The sequence below is a fragment of the Berghia stephanieae genome, chromosome 15, assembly GCF_034508935.2.
Source record: "Berghia stephanieae isolate SIO BIC M18660-M18661 chromosome 15, UCSD_Bste_1.3, whole genome shotgun sequence".
In the NCBI taxonomy this organism is placed as follows: domain Eukaryota; kingdom Metazoa; phylum Mollusca; class Gastropoda; order Nudibranchia; family Aeolidiidae; genus Berghia; species Berghia stephanieae.
The window spans coordinates 16,338,955-16,356,266 of NC_088374.1; the positions used below are offsets into that span (position 1 = coordinate 16,338,955).

Genomic DNA, 17,312 nt, shown 5'->3' on the forward strand with positions numbered 1-17,312 from the left:
TAAACCAGCATAAACGCTAAACTGTGAATCAACAACAACTAGACCAAGTAGTCTGGAAAGGGACTCCATAATTCTATCAGAAATTAGCTAGCTCTATCAATATAGGAGATGCTTCAATATTTCGAAAGCTGTAAACTGGACGGATCAGGCCAATTCTTAAAAATAGAGCATCGGCATGGGGCACCGCAGCCATATCAAACTTTAATAAGCTGGGTAGGATTCAAGATCAAGCATGTGTAATTATTACTGAAGGCATGAGATCCACCCCCAATCCAAGAACTTGAATCAACATCCCACCTCAACTCCATTTAAGATCGTCAAAACATATATATATAAAATATATATATATATATATATATATATATATATATATATATATATATATATATATATATATAAACTGTCAAAATGGCAGAGAGGACAAATTCTCCACAGCTCAGGACTACACTATATCAACTACAGAAAAGGCTATAACTTATTTTGCACATTATCCAAACACGACACAGAAGATAGTAATCCTGACTGACGTTCTCTCGGTTCTTCAGTCGCAACAGACCCATGAGTTCACTGATAGAGAAATCGAAGATCTTGAAACATCCCTAGATCTACTTTGCAGGTCTCGTCAATTCGTCCATCAATGGATACCACCTCACTGCGGCACTGGATGTAATGAAGTTGCAGATACACTCGCTAAGGAGGGAATCTGATTGCTACTGAAGATGGTGCTTGATCGTATAAAGAAACAAAGAACATCATAAGCTCCCTTTTTTTTACTTGGAATGACCCAATTTATTAGTTGACCAGACAATAGCAAGTAGATAATCTTTATTATGCAAACTGGTCACGATAGATTAAACCATCACCTCCATATCAAATTCAAGGTGGGAACAACAAGTTACTGTCCCTGTGGAACAGAAAGTTTGACTGGTGAACTGGTGAACATAATTGCTCAACCCTCTCTTCCCTTAGGAGAAAATACTGGCCACCGACTGCCCCAACCAGCCTGTGTAGTAAGCTCCACGAGAGTCTGGAGAATCTCCAGAAGACAGCATATCTGGTGGAGAGTAGACTAACCATCTGAGCGAACGTGAACTCGAAGAAGAAGAAGAAGAAGAAGAAGAAGAAGAAGAAGAAGAAGAAGAAGAAGAAGAAGAAGAAGAAGAAGAAGAAGAAGAAGAAGAAGAAGATGATGATGATGATGATGATGATGATGATGCTGATGATGATTATGATGATGATGAAGAAGAAAATAAATTATGTATTAAGTGTATATGCGCTTTGTAAAAACAAAAACAAAACAAAACAAAAGAAATCATAACAAATGTCGCGATCTGTAGGAGGGTGGCAAGTAAAGATAAGACAGATAAAAGTAGTATAAGTTCCAACAGATAGAAACGTCGCCCGGTGCCTCTTACATCCTATTACTACTTGCTATTGTCTGGTCATATAGAAAGCCGATGGGTAGAATACATAGGCGAACTGTACAATGATCAGAATAGAAATGAACCACCACTGAAATTCAAAGAACCATTAAGCGGACCAAACATCACCAAAAGTGAAATTGAACATGCCATGGAACGAATGAGGGATGGTAAAGCAACAGGCCCTGATGAAATATCTGTAGAGGTATTAAAAAGCCTAGGAGATCTAGCAATTGATGAACTTCACATATTATTCAACAATATATACAATACTGGGAAAATTCCAGAAGATCTCTGTAACTCTATTTTCATAGCAATGCCAAAGAAAGCAGGTGCAGTCAGATGCGAAAATTTTAGAACTATAAGTTTAATAAGCCACATCAACAAAATACTGTTGCGTATAATTATCAACAGGCTAAGGAATAAGATTAACCCCGAAATCGCAGAAGAACAATATGGATTCCAACCTGACAGAGGGACAAGGAACGCAATATACCTCCTCCGTGTTTTAAGTGAAAGAGCTATACAGGTTCAGACCCCACTATACCTCTGTTTTGTCGACTACAAAAAAGCTTTTGATAGAGTACGCCACGAAGAAATACTAAAACAACTGCACTCCATTGGCGCTGATGAGAAAGACCTCAGACTCATGCAAACATTATACTACACCCAGCAGGCATCTATCAAAATCGGAAACTCTACGGGAAATTCCATTCCTATTAAGAAAGGAGTCCGTCAAGGGTGTGTTGCCTCACCAGATCTGTTTAATCTATACCAAGAAACAATCATGAGGGGCATAAATAATATGGAGGGAATAAAAGTGGGAGGTCACAACATAAATAATATAAGATACGCAGACGATACGGTACTCATTGCAACATCAGAAATCCAACTTCAAAAGATTGTTGACAAAGTGGTAGTAGATAGTGAAGCCAAGGGAATGGAAGTGAATATCACCAAAACGGAATGCATGGTAATACAGAAAAACCCCGAAAACAACAACACCTGCAATATAACGATTCACGGCGAGCAACTTACCAACGTAGAAAGTTTTAAATACCTAGGTTCAATAGTGACAACAGATGGAAGATGTAACCGAGACATACGAGCAAGAATAACTCAAGCCAAACAGGCCTTCATGGACCTGGGAAACATTTTGAAAAACAAACAGATGTCGTTCGGGATTAGATTCCGAGTCTTGAAGTGCTACGTGTGGCCAATCTTGTTATACGGATGCGAAAGCTGGACTACAAATGCAGAAACACAAAAGAACATTGAAGCTTTTGAAATGTGGTGCTTGAGAAGGATGCAGAGAATATCGTATACTGCACACAAAACGAACGAAGAAGTGCTAAAACAAACATACCAACAAAGGAAACTAATGCCCTTAATAGCGGATCGACAACTATCCTTTTTCGGACACATAGTAAGGAAAGATAAGAATGAATACCTGGCAAGTTGTGGAAAAATACCTGGTAAACGCGCCCGGGGGAGACAAAGAAAAACACTCATAGACCTACTGAAGGGCTTCACCAACCTAACAATCCAAGAGCTGTTTGAAAAAGCAAGAGACAGGGAGGAATGGAGAGAGATAATTCATGCAGTATCCGAAGCCTGGACCAGGAATGGAACCTAGAAGAAGAGAAGATTGTCTGGTCAACTAAACTTATGTGATTGCATTATGTCGTCTCCAACTAAAAGTTGTGATTTAGACCCCGTAAATACTGCCATTCTAAAAAAAATGCATTGATGTAATTTTAACACCATTTACATGTATTGTTAATAATTCGTTGCAGTCAGGTGCTGTACCAGACATTAACAAAGTTGCTCATGTCAAACCCCTTTTGAAAAAACCTGATCTCGATAAAGAGAACTTAAAAAACTATCGCCCTGTCTCTAATCTTCCTTTTCTTTCTAAGATCATAGAAAAGCTTGTTTTGAAACAAATACTGTCTCATCTTAAAAATAATTGTCTTGAAGAAAAATTTCAGTCTGCTTATAGCACTTGTTAGGGTTGCTAATGATCTCCTCTCTGTTATAGACAATGGTTCATGTTCTTTGCTGAATTTGCTTGACCTATCGTCTGCTTTTGATACTATTGATCACAATCTTCTTCTCACACGTCTTGAAATTACTTATGGCGTGTCTGGTGCAGCGCTTGATTAGTTTAGGTCATATTTGTTTAATCGTAAACAGATTATTCCGGTGGATGAATATAGATCTGAGGAAATCTTTCTTGATCGTGGGGTTCCCCAGGGTTCAATACTTGGACCCGTTCTTTTTGTTTTGTACCTTGGCCCTCTGTCTAAAATCATCAGAAGTTTTGGTCTGTCTTACCATCAATACTCTGATGATACGCAATTGTACTGCGTTTCCAATACGAGAAATTTACAAGAAGTATCAGCCAATAGTAAAAATTGTATCCAAAGTGTTAAGAAATGGATGAATGAGAACAGACTGAAACTGAATGATGATAAGACGGAGGTGCTGTATGTGGGGAACAGGAAGTGGAAAAGTGAAACAGATTTGAAGTTAGGGGATGCCTCCATTCAAATTGTTGACAAAGTGAAAAACCTTGGCACATTCTTAGACTCTGGACTGTCGATGGAGCATCAGATTAATAATTTGGTTAGATCTCTCTTTTTCCAACTAAAAAAGATTGCTTCCATTAGACGGTTCTTACCTGAGGATGTGACAAAGCACCTGGTTGTGTCCCTCGTACTATCGAAATTGGATTATTGTAATGCTCTGTTGTTTTGCGTTTCGCAATACAATCTGAAATGTCTTCAGATTGTCCAAAACATCGCTGCCAGACTAGTATTCATGAAGCGTAGGTGCGACTCTGCCGGACCTCTACTTCATAATCTGCATTGGCTGCCTGTTGAGAAAAGGATTAAATTCAAATCTTGTGTTTTAGTGTATCGTTGTCTTGAAGGTACTGCCCCTTCCTAACTTTCAGAACTAGTTGAAAGATATTCAAAACCCCGCCCCTTACGTTCGGCCAGTGATTCCACAAAACTAGTTGTCCCTCGAATTCGGAAAAATGCTGGAATGAGATCCTTTTCTCATTTCGAACCCTCTATTTGGAACGCCTTACCGCAGAGCATTCGTGAAAAAGAATCTTTGTCTATTTTTAAACGTTCGCTTAAAACATATTTGTTTCGATTTTAGTAGATGGTATGAGGAGCAAGATAGGTTTGGTTTGTGTTGTGTGTTGTGTTGTGTGTGTATGTGTGTGTGTGTGTGTGTGTGTGTGTGTGCTTGTGTGTGTAAATGAGTATGTTTCAGCCAAAGTAATTTGTAATTTAAGCGCTTAGAGTCTGGTGTCTCGGAGTTATAGCGCTATATAAGTTTTCGGCATTATTATTATTATTATTATTAATTTAATTTAATTTAGATGCCTTTCGCGTCTCGACAAAAAGATCGGGTCGCCTTGGCTGTTTCCAGTATTTCCTGTGTGAGGTGTCTCCAATATTGCGGTCCTCTGCTAGGGTTCTCAGATTTTCAAGGTCCCCTGCCGTTATGAGACTAATGCTTTGTCCAAGTGTTGTGAGGTTTTTGTTTAGGATCACAGGGAGTGTTGTGATCGGTCTTCCTCTGAAAAGGTTCCCGTGTTTTTGGAAGTATCCCGACATGGCTTGGTTTGCTGGTATGTTTTTGTCCCTGCGTAGTATGTGACCGAAAAGTTGCCATCGTTGTTGTAAAATGTCAAGGGAGATTGGTCTTTCTTTTGTGATCTTATAGAGTGATTCATTTGAGATCTTTTTGGGGTATTTGATGTCCAGTACCCTTCTTAGCTGTGTGCGATGGAAGGCATCCAGATGTTCTTCTTCGGATTTTGTCAACGCCCAAGTGCCGCAGTTATACAGAAGTACCGGTTTTACAAGAGCATGGTACAGTTTCAGTTTGGTTTTTCTCTTTATTTTGTCACCTCTAATCCATACATTGGTTAGTTTACTGAGTGCGGCGTTTGATAGCTGTTTTCTTCTTTGTACATCCTCGGTGTCTCCAATTAGTGAGCCGACTTTCTTTGTTCTTTTCCATTCCTCTTTGTTCCTCGATATTGTTGTAAATTCGGTTTTATTGGCATTGACTTGGAGGTTATATTTCATGAGGGTATTTTGTATGATGTCTATATTTGCTGGTGTTGATCCAATAAAATCGACATCATCTGCATAGGCGATTTCTCTAGGGATTGCATTCTCAATATGAGTCGTTGGTTTTGGAATGACTTTTCGAACTTCTTTCAGAGCGTGTTCTAAGTATATTGTGAACAGAATCGGGCTCAGACTATCTCCTTGGGGGGTCCCGATGTTACTTTCGAACTGCGTCTGTTTTGTGGCCCCGTATATCCTTGGTTGTATCTTTGTGTTGCTGAGGAGAAATCGGATTATTCGGAGCTCGTCTTCGTCTACTATTTCTGTTAATATCTCCAAAAGTTTTCCTCTGTCGATCGTATCAAAGGCTGCGGACATATCGATTCCGGTTATTGTTATGGATATGTTTTCTTTGAGTGCCTTTGCTGCCAACCATTTATGTGTCCATACAACGTCCGATGTGCTTCGGTCTTGGCGAAACCCGCCAGTAGATTCTTTTAAATATCTTGGACAGACAATGACCAACAACGGAAAGAATGAGCTGGAAGTGAAAAACAGGATTGCTATTATTATTATTATTATTATTATTATTATTATTATTATTATTATTATTATTATTATTATTATTATTATTATTATTATTATTATTATTATAGGTTAAGCTCCTGGCGATCCGACAGATAGTAATAAAGCTTAAATTTAAAGAAGATATGTAGTGAAAAAAGTGGCCCGTTAGATAAGGAAAGATCAGGTTCATAAGATAAGTGATTAATTCCACCGTTAAAGCAGAATTACTTAAATAATAAAACAATTAGAGTAGCCTCACATTAATTTAATTCATAATTAAACAAATGTATAATAGTAAATTTTAATTAATTAAAAGTTAGACTATATATAAGTCAATTAATACCATTCAATAGTCTAATGTCACGCCGCCCGGCAACGGCGGCCATCTTGGTTCTAAACAAAGAAAATCATTACTTTTTATTTTTCATGCTGGCTAGAACTTTTCATATGCTTTGTGATTAGAATGTGTAAACGTCAAAACATGATCAAATTTATGTGTTTTTTCCCCTCTGGATACGCTTTATGCTCGCCCGAGAAATAGTTCATACGGGCGTCCCCCATTGTTCCGATAGTTTAGAGCCAGTGTTACTAAGTTACCATGCGTCGTTAGGAAGGAAGTGATGTTACGACTGTTGAAGAGTATTGTCATCCTCTCTCTTTTATATTACTCGAGTTATTGTTATTTGTTCCTTATCTGATTCGTAGAGGTGCGCTGGCTGGCGGACTGGTTGTTGGCAGTCATTTGTTTGCTTAAGGCTGCGAGGGCGGCTTTTCCTTGGTTAATTCTTTAGATAGTTCTTGTAGCATTGATTTGGTTATCACCCCGAGGCATTATATCCTTGGTTATACCCGACAAACCATAGCGATGGGCAGGTAAACTGATCGATGGGTAGACAGATCTGCTAACAGGAAGAAAACTTTGCCTGAGTTGCAACGTTCTGCCTTCCCTTTATGAGCAGTGATATTGAAAGGATGTTAATAAACAAACCTTTGAAAACACCACTGATCTCATATTAATAATTATACAAAGGGGTTGCAATTATGTTAGTGGGATGGGGAAAATAAGTACGCAAATAAGAGAACATAAGAAAACAGTACATATTAATTATATAAATGCCTTTATATATATAAATTGAATAGAAAATTTTTGTTTATTCTGGTTTTTTTTTTGCGGTTTGAGATTTCGACGATAGGCGCTATATAAATATGCTTATTATTATTATTATTACTATTATTATTATTATTATTATTATTATTATTATTATTATTATTATTATTATTATTATTATTATGAATTATCAATATCTCCATGATTTGATAGGTTGGCGTCCATTTACTGTGCCAGTCAAAACCATTTATATTGTTTATTACACACACTAGTTTGAAATGACATCATGTAATCATAACATAATTAAATTAGATTGTCATAATCAAGTCCTTCTTCTTCTTCCAGTGTCATTTCATGGGTTGAGGTCGACTTGAAATGACACGCCAATCTTCCCTGTTGACAGCTTGCTGACTGCATTCGGCTGCCGACAATCCTGTCCATGTCTTCACATCATCTATCCAAGTTCTTGCTGGCCTGCCTCTTCCTCTTTTCCCCTCCACTCTACCCTCAAGAATGTCCTTGTTGACAGTTTGATGGCGTCTTAGGTGTCCAAAATACTTAAGTTTTCTTGTTTTTATTACTTTCATTAGGGTCGGTCTGATATCAAGGATGTCACAGACTTCTTGATTTGTTTTCTTTTCTTTCCAACTGATTTTTCCAAGGCGACGGAAAGTCCACATTTCAAAGGCCTCAATTCTTTTCTCTATTTGTTTGTTCAAGGTCCATGTTTCTGAGCCGTAGAGAAGTGTTGAGTGGACATAACATTTGAGTATTCTTATTCTCGTTTTCATCTGCGTTTGTTGCGAAGTTAAAATGTTATTCAGTTGGCTGAACCTCGACTTAGCTATAGCAATCCTGTTTTTCACTTCCAGCTCATTCTTTCCGTTGTTGGTCATTGTCTGTCCAAGATATTTAAAAGAATCTACTTGTTCGATGTTTTGATTATTAATTTGGACTTTTGCGCTTTTTTCAGGCTTCTTTGACATGACCATTACCTTCGTCTTTTGAACATTCATCTCTAGACCCTTTGCTGTACTGTTCAGGTTTACTTGATTTGCAAGGATCTGTAGATTTGTCTCGTTCGATGCCAACAATACTGTATCATCTGCATATCTCAGATTATTTATCCTCCTACCTCCAATAACAATACCTGGAATGTGCTCAGTTTTACGGAAGATAAACTCTGTGTACAGGTTAAATAGATATGGAGAGAGGATACATCCTTGCCGAACTCCTCTTTTAATTGGCGTGAAAGGTGACAGATCGCCCTGAATCCTGATGGCTGCTTTTTGATGCCAATATAGATTGGTTATTAGCCGTATATTTTTGCCATCAATGCCTGCCTTTTCCAGACATGTCATTAATTCTCCATGCTTTACCCTATCAAATGCTTTTGCGTAATCGATAAAGCATGCATAGATTTCTTTTTGATGATCAATGTATTTTTGTGTGATATTATTTAAACAGAAAATTGCTTCTCTTGTCCCATTATTTTTTCTAAAGCCAAACTGTACATCGCCAACTTCATTATCGATGGCAGCCCTGATTCTTTCTAGGATGATCTTCAATAATAATTTAGTTATATGGGGCATCAGACTTATTGTGCGGAAATCACTGCAAGTTGTCGCCTTTGGTTTTTTCGGTAGGGTGATGTAAACCGATTTGGCAAGTTCGTCTGGAATATAGCCTGTATTGTAAATACTATTAAAGAGATCTGTTAGTTTCACAATTGAGAATTCTTTCAAAATTTTTAGCATTTCTGTTACAATGCCATCTTCACCCTCAGCCTTGCCATCTTTCATATTTTTCAATGCATTTTCTATCTCACATGCGAGTATTGGAGGACCTTCAGTGTTGCTTGGCAAAGGTATTTGGGGCCTGTCATCATCAAATAACTCGCCAATGTATTGACACCATCTTTCTTTTATATCCTCTTTCTCAAATAATATTTTACCATTCTTGTCTTTAATACAGTTATTGTTGTTAGTGGTGCGTTTTTTGCCCGAAATTTGTCTTATTTTCTCGTGGGCTGCTTTTCCATCTAGGCCAAATATTTCGATCATCCTGCATTTGTGGTTAAGCCAATTTTCTTTTGCTATGCGACATTTGTGTTGGATTTTCTTATTCAGCGCTTCATACTCTGGTTTGTTCTTCGTTTGTTTTCGTTCTGACATGAGATCCAAAATTTCTGGTGTCATCCATTGCTTTCTTGTTCTTTTCTCCTTCTTTGGAATAACCTTATTACCGAATTTTATGCTGTCTTTGAATATGTTCCATTTTATATCAATTTCTTCAATTGCATTTGCTTGTGAGAATTGTTCTTGTGATTCAATAAGTAGTTCATCATATCTGTTCGAAACAGAGACATTATATTTCTCCTGCAATTCTGATGACCATTTTAGACGATCGATGTCCAATTTTTCTAATAGCTTTGGTTTTTTAATTTTCTTTAGCTTTAACGTTAGCTTTGCAATAAGTGGGTTATGGTCAGAATTGATATCAGCTCCCGGGTTGTTTGGCATGATTTTACACTGTTGCGAAACCTTTTCCTGATCATAATGTAATCTATTTGATTTCTACACCAGTCCCCTGGACTTTTCCATGTGTATAATTTTCTCTTTGGTTTCTGGAAAAAGGTGTTGGTAACAATCAGCTCATTTTCAATGCAGAATTGAACTAGTCTGTCTCCGCGCTCATTTCTAACCCCAAGTCCATATTGGCCAACCACGTCACTCTCCTTCCCGTTCCCAATTTTAGCATTTAGGTCACCCATGACAATTAACACATCCGTTGATTTTACGTGTTTCATCATACTTTGTAATTCTTCATAGTATATTTCAATGTCCTCATCCGAATAATCACTTGTGGGTGCATATGTCTGGATGATTGACATGTCCAAAGGTCTGGCTCTCAATTTTATCATCATGTTTCTGGAACTTACAGCATATATACCAATAATATATTTGAGAATGTTAGATTTCACCAGCACACCCACACCATGTTGATGTTCACTACCTCCAGAATAGATAAATGTGTGAGTGTCTCTTTTTACAGTACCCTCTTCTGTCCATCTGTGCTCAGACACTCCTAGTATGTCCACCTTCATCTCATCCGTCTCCTTAATCAAGTTGTCCAGTTTACCTAGTGTATATAATGTCCGGACATTCCATGTTCCAATGCGTAGACATTTCCCTGCATATTTCATACATACATTATCGGACTCCAATCCTCCCGCAGGCTTTAGATTGACGTCGTCATCCTCGTTTGTACTACTCCCTGAAGAGATTGTCTCTTCCCTGTTAATATTTACAACAGGTATCACACCCGCAGGGGTCTCAGGGGTACCTGTATAACTTCCATAAACTTTACGTGGCATGATTAATTTCAATACAATGGGATAATACATAGTAGGGCCCCAATCCTTTCTACGATGGCCGACCGCAATCATTTAACGTCTTTGACGCGCTCCACGTGTACCATACACCTTGCTGTAACGCCATCGAGTCCATTGTCCATGTTGCTGGATCATCTGCACTCTCCGCCATAACAGTCTTCATGCACATAAAGGAAAGACGACTCCTTACCCTCCGGCAGAGCCTTTGGGTTCCCTCGTATAGTTTAGCCGGTCAGTCAAAACCGTTGCCCGGGGTGTGGCCACTGAGTGCACATCAGTTACTTGGAGCCATATACGAATTAGACACATGAGGTGGAGACCAAATAAGTTACTAAGCCACTTCTCAGGATCACCAAGAAGCGTGACTGCCTTTCACCGTGAGGTACTACTCCTCCCTCTCATGCCCTACACCCCAATCAAGTCCTACTCCAGGATATTCCGCTAAATATGATATTAAATTCTTGTCACATCAGTTTGGCCAGCCATAATGGGAGAGAAATGAGAGATGATGAGAGATGGCTTATTCATCACCTTTTTATTTAAAATCCCGGAGTTTGGGTCTTTAGCAAGAACCAATCAGGTCCATGATTTTTTGACTCTATAGATTTTGACTGGTTATTTGTGTTGGTTGTTAAATGTGGTAAAGTTAGGTAGAATTGGTTTGCTGCTGGCATCATGGAGTCCGAGTCGGGGTTAGTCGGTGGCCGGCTCTTTCATCTCAGTAACACCGATGGCTGGGGCCATAATTCCGAGGGCAACTGGCAAATATTTCCTGTCTTTGGTGTCTGTAATGTATGCAGTGATATTAATTATGCCGGTTGGACCGTGAGAAAGGCATGTGTGGTTTTGAATTACTACCAAAAAAAAACAAACAAAAAACAAAAAACAACAAAAATGGCAACAAAAATATAACAAACAACTTTTTAAAAACGAACGAAACATAAAGCAAGGCTACTTGAAACGTAAACTTTTGAAATACTGAAATAAAAAACAAGTGATATCCTTTTCATTTTTTATTCCAGGTGGTACTGCTTGGACAGAAATTGCAATCAACCCCATGTGTATTTTCTTTACAAAGGGAAACACTTTGAAGTGTATGAATGCTACGACAAGAGATCAACAGTTTCCGGAGGAAAATCCAAAAATAGATCAAAATCTGGAAGGAAACTCTTATCTCCTACCAAACGGGAACAAACAGTTTTTGATTAACATACATCATACTTCGATAGCTTTTTCCTTTGTGATAACTAAAGAAAATATTATCAACAATGTAATCATTGAAGGAAATGTAATAGTTTGATGTGCCTCTTTTCAACCGACGTAATTTGATATAGTTGACATAAATAGTACCCAAGAACACTATCATAATTTCATTTTGTTATGATGTAAGTATATATATATATATATATATATATATATTATATAATATATATATATATATATATATATATTTATATATATATATATATATATATATATATATATATATATATTTATATATATAGAATGCAGATTGTCACTCACATTTTTTATGGCCGAGACGATTCGTTTCTGTGTCTTACACGTCTTCAGTTGGCGTAATCCATAGTAATGTCCGTAGAAAAGTTCTTACTCCAAACTAATTGCTTGATCTTGGTTTCGTTGTGTAGTGGTGATTAGTGTTGATGTGTATCGTCATTGTTGTGAAGTGCTCTTATTGCTTATATTATGAGTGTGTGTGTGTGTGTGTATGCGTGTAGGTGTGTTGTGTGTGGTGTGTACATGTGTGTGTGATAGTGTTGTGGAATGTGGATGCGTGGGGAGGCGAGGGGGGGGAGGGGGAGGAGGGGTATAATGGGGTCGGGAGGGGGGGGGGAGGGGGGAGGGGGGGGGAGGGTTATTTGGCCTTTTGCGTTTTGAGCTTGAATTTGTTATAGTGTCTGCACATTGTCATTAGTTCTGATCTTTTGTTTAAGGTGCTATTGTTTCTGTAGTTGTGTAATAATATTTTCCAGTTTCTCTGTCAGGCATAAATTGCATTTTCTAGCACCGCATCTGTAGGAGCTGCTTTGCCTAACGAACTCCCAGGTTATTGTTTGTGTTTTATTAGTGTTTATTTGTTCCCAATAGTGCATTGCTAATTTGGTGCTTTTTGCTTTGCTTTCATGTGTTATGGAGGCTTTGTGATTGTTGTATCGTAATTTGAATGGGGGTTCTGTGCTGCGGTGTTATCAGTGGTTATGGTGGCTTTGTAGACTATGGCGCTTTTTTGGCAGTTTCCTTTAAGAGGGCAATTGTCTTTCTTTCTGCAGTTGCAGTTGTCTTTATTTGTATTGATGTTGTTGGGTTCCGGTATGATTTGGAAAACAGACATAGGGGGATAGAAGACGCAACGAGTACGTCCCTGCCCATTATGGGAAGTCGGGAACCCCACCCAGTGAATGGAGTTGGATGGATAGGACAGCAGATCTGATGGACACAATGAACGGCTTCAATCAACATCTCATTCACTTTAACTTGCACAATGCTTGCTTTGGTTTCGTGGTAGACAGTTCGTCTGACGCCCGAGTTGCCAGGGTTCGAATCCATATTTGTGGCGATGCAGAGTCATTGTAAAAGTCTCATTTACAGTCTCACTTGTGTTAATTGGAGTACGTTACTGAATTGTAACAACGTTGTTCGTGTCCATATAAATGTACTACCACTACCAGCTGCACGTTGAGCTCATTGTGGGTTTTATGATACATCAAGCTCGTGTAAAATTACATTTACATTTGACCGAAAAATGATACATAACGATAGAAGTCTACAAATCATATTGCAGGTTTATTTCAGTTCCAAAAGCCATCACAAACATTCATCCACTGTATCACATAAGTCTTTGGTCACCAAATAAAAGCATGAAGTTTGTTATGTGTACAGTGCAACATAAAAGAATAGAAACAGTTTTACTGATAAAACCCTCAAATGATAACAAACCAATATGTTGTTGCTGGTAAGTTGCTTAATTGCATTTGTTAAAAAGCATAAACTGTGAAGCAAAAGTGTTGAAAATCGTTTGAATAAAGTTTAATGCAAAAAAAATAATTCTTAAGCACTTTATGCCGTTGTAAGCTGTCGTTGCTGCATTTTTTTTTCATTATTAATTATTATTATTCTGATTAAGGATGAGGGGATAAAGAAAGAATGAAATTAAATGCACAGAGGTGTCATTTCTTGACAGTCACCTCTAAAGATTGCAACTCTTAAAATTATCATAAAAAGAATAGTGAAATTTTACATTAGGTATCTAGAAAATGCTGAACATAAAGCTACATTGGCCAATTAAGTTAGGGTTAGTAGAAAGACTTTTTATTCTGCCATATCTGATTCTTTCAGATAGTTCTACATAGCTGCCAACTTTTCAAAAATAAAATAAGGAACGCTCATTTGGCCCGGGATGAGGGGCGATGTGTGCCGAAGCCCCGCCCCCCCCCCTTCATCGAATCGCAACATATAAAAGTCAGCCTTTTTAATTACTATTACTAACACTAACAAGTTTGAGATGACAGAGGCTAGTCCAAATGTTGCTCAATTATCGGGTTTAGTACCAGCACATTTGAATCGTTAAAATGACACTTTCCACAATGATTGTTGTTTTGTTTTTAAGGGTTTTACGGCGCTTGCAACACATTTAGGTTATATCAGCGCCAGTAAAAAGGAAGAAAATTGGATAGTAAAAAGTTCTAGAATTACAGTTGAAGCATCCAAGAGAAAGTAAGACATAGGGGAACTGGGAACAAATAGGGATCAGATGTAGATTCCAAGAGCGTATCACCAATGTACTTAGTTTGAGATCACCTATAAGTCTTATCCGGACACAAGAACAAAATCCAACAAAGAGGAACACACTCAAATGCTTACATTATACATTAAAAGATAACAAATATAGTAATAATACATAACAGAGAGATGATTTACAAGGAAAAAAATATCATCTCCCAAAACAATAAATATGCATTTGACTGCTTCCCTCCCAGCTAGGACTCCGGCGAGGGCCAGGAAAAAAACAAGTAATCTCATTCCAAGACAAAGACTGAAAGCATGTTGGAAAACAGATATAAGGGGATAGAAGACACAGTGTGTACCTCCCTGCCCGCTATGGGAGCTTTCCACAATGAGATCAAAATTCAGAACGGACAATAAAAGAAAGAATTCAACTGCCTCAACTTTGATAAGGACCAATACACAAGAAGCACAATTGTAAAATAAATGAAATAACTTAAGATGGTTAGAAATGCATAACTACCAACCTGGTACATCACTTGAGAGGGCGTTTTGGGGTAAAAATTAGGTGAGTTCAGATAAAAAGTAGACGATAGCATATATGTTTTCTTTCATGCAACATAATGGTCTTTAAGTAGTATACTATAATAGTAGTTATAGTAAAATGCACCTCTAAATATTAGAGAATTCCTACTTCTTTACTTTGACAAGATAAACACACCTAAAAATGGAGTATACTTATTTTTCTTGAACCTAAACCGTTACAAAAGCTTGCTTGAAAAAAAAAATTAAAATCAGATGAAGATGTTTTTAAATGAATTAAATTTATATATTTCATAAATTAATAAAGGGAAATAATCATTGTCATCTTTAATCAATATAAGCAATTGATTTTCTTATTGAATACCTTCCAATCAAAAAGGTGGATTTAATTTTATTCTTAATTAAAATAATATTTGTAACAAATAGTGAAAGTATCAATACTGTCTTAGAATATTCAAAGTATATCGAGGCTAACATCCATATCCTATGCAAATCTCCAATACATTATGAAAGGTTTGAGTAAAATACAGGCGTCATATAAACGAATGGAACTTTTTTAATTGTTGAAAATCATTTATGATAGAGGAATAATTCAAATTAAAGAGCTACACAAATGGAGATTATGCTCTCACTGGACACCAATAATAATGATAATAATAATAACAACAATAGTAGTAGTAGTAATAGTAATAATAATGGATCAATAATAATAATTCATTAGGCTCACATGGCTTTTTTACCACAAATTAGTCAAAAATTACAAAATACGGATTTCGAACTAAAAATAAGCACTTACGGACTCAGGAAGTCAAATACGGAACAAATCCGTTTTTAACAGAACGGTTGGCAGCTATGGTTCTACAAAGCATTTGTCTCTCAAGCTGAGCAAATGAATGTTCATATAATATAAAAAAGGATATTGCAATGATGAACAGATTGTACTATATAAAGATAAAACGTTTTTGTAAACCCCCAAAATATGTCAATAACACTATACAATACAATGAATGTAATACAAATCAAATTCATGATTGTCATTACACCGATTGAAACGCTCTTTCCCTTCTATATTTATTTCTTTCATTAAAAATCTTTGTCTTCACCAAACTAATTAGTGTACCTTCAGGGATTCCTTTTTGTGAAAATACCCTGTGGTGTTTTAAGAACAGAATAATTTCAGACTTTCTAGGTAATGATCCCTTGAACCATGTGCTGAAACATCTTCGACAAAGTTTTTAAAATATGACTTGACTCTATCTGTATCCTCATCTGACCATGACATGTATCTCCGATTTTTGCTTGAATTCCTCTTGGGTTCAGTTTGTTTTGAAGAACACGTAAGCTGATTTGGCACTCCTGCTTCACCATCAAATATTTCTTCTTGATTTGCAGCTGTTACTATGGATGTTCCAAAATTTGCATTTGAGTCTCTATTCACTACAGAGTCATTTGTTTCAATGTTACAATTTCCTTCCCCAGTGACCGATGCTGAGTTATCAATTTGACCCAAAAAATGACCAACTTCTGTTATTTCTCGTATTGCAAGTGGACACTGATAAATGTTTTGATTGATTGATTCACTGTGTCCCATATGTCGATAGAAGACATCTCTCTCGTGTTGTGGGACATCAAGTAAGGCAAATAATGTCGAAGCTCGGTGCCTGAATTTATCAGCTATTAACAACTGGGGTTTCTCTAAATCCTTTACTAAGGAAGTGACATATTTGATGGCAATGTAACCACTTACATGATCTTTGGATATTCCTGTATTTGGAAAAAGAAATGGGTTGTCTGAAATATCAACAGCTTTACGCTCCTGTGCAAGTTTCCTTAAAGGCTGAATTGTGTCATTGGGTATCAACACAGGGACCAACATCTTGCTGCCCTTTCCAGACTGATAGGCCAGCTTATACTTCTCAAGTAACGCTTTTTCCAGAGGATCAGTGACATGTTGTACAAGCTGGGGATCAACCCATACACCTGAATCTGCATCATTCCAGTCTTTTAACAACATCCTTGCGGGTTCTCCGCCTCTCCTCGCATTAAACATTGTAAGCCTAGCTACGATGACATTGCGAAGCCTAACAAACATATGTGAATCAAATAATTGATAATCATCCTCACAAATACGGACCATCTCTTCAGTAATAAATTGCCGTAGCTTCTTTATATCATTCTCTAATGGCATCTCTTTGGGTTTTCTCAAATTTGTTCTCTTTGCTTCACATTGAACTCTGGCTGTAAAAAAAATACTATCCCAATTATAATCCAGGACAGCTTTGAACAAATCTATCTCTGCGGATTCTTCCATTTTGTTTTGCATTATATATTCCCCTTTTAAGAAATTAATTAACTTTTTCAATATAAATCCAATTGAAAGCTTCAAGCCTGCTTTCAATGTCCCATCCTCTTTCAAAGTCATTTCAGAAATGGTTTGC

The 17,312-nt window shown here is 37.2% G+C and overlaps 2 protein-coding genes across 2 annotated transcripts in view; both read left to right on the forward strand.

Annotated features, from left to right (window-relative positions):
- LOC144960787 (uncharacterized) overlaps positions 1–11,984 on the forward strand; it is a 17,209-nt gene extending 5,225 nt beyond the window's left edge. Inside the window, exon 3 of the mRNA XM_078894129.1 lies at positions 11,610–11,984. Coding sequence (XP_078750255.1) covers positions 11,610–11,796 — 187 coding nt within the window. The 3' untranslated portion in view covers positions 11,797–11,984. The remainder of the gene's footprint in view (positions 1–11,609) is intronic.
- Positions 1–17,312, forward strand: part of LOC144960786 (perlucin-like) — a 217,675-nt gene that overhangs the window by 180,038 nt on the left and 20,325 nt on the right. The gene's annotated exons all lie outside the window — the stretch shown is intronic.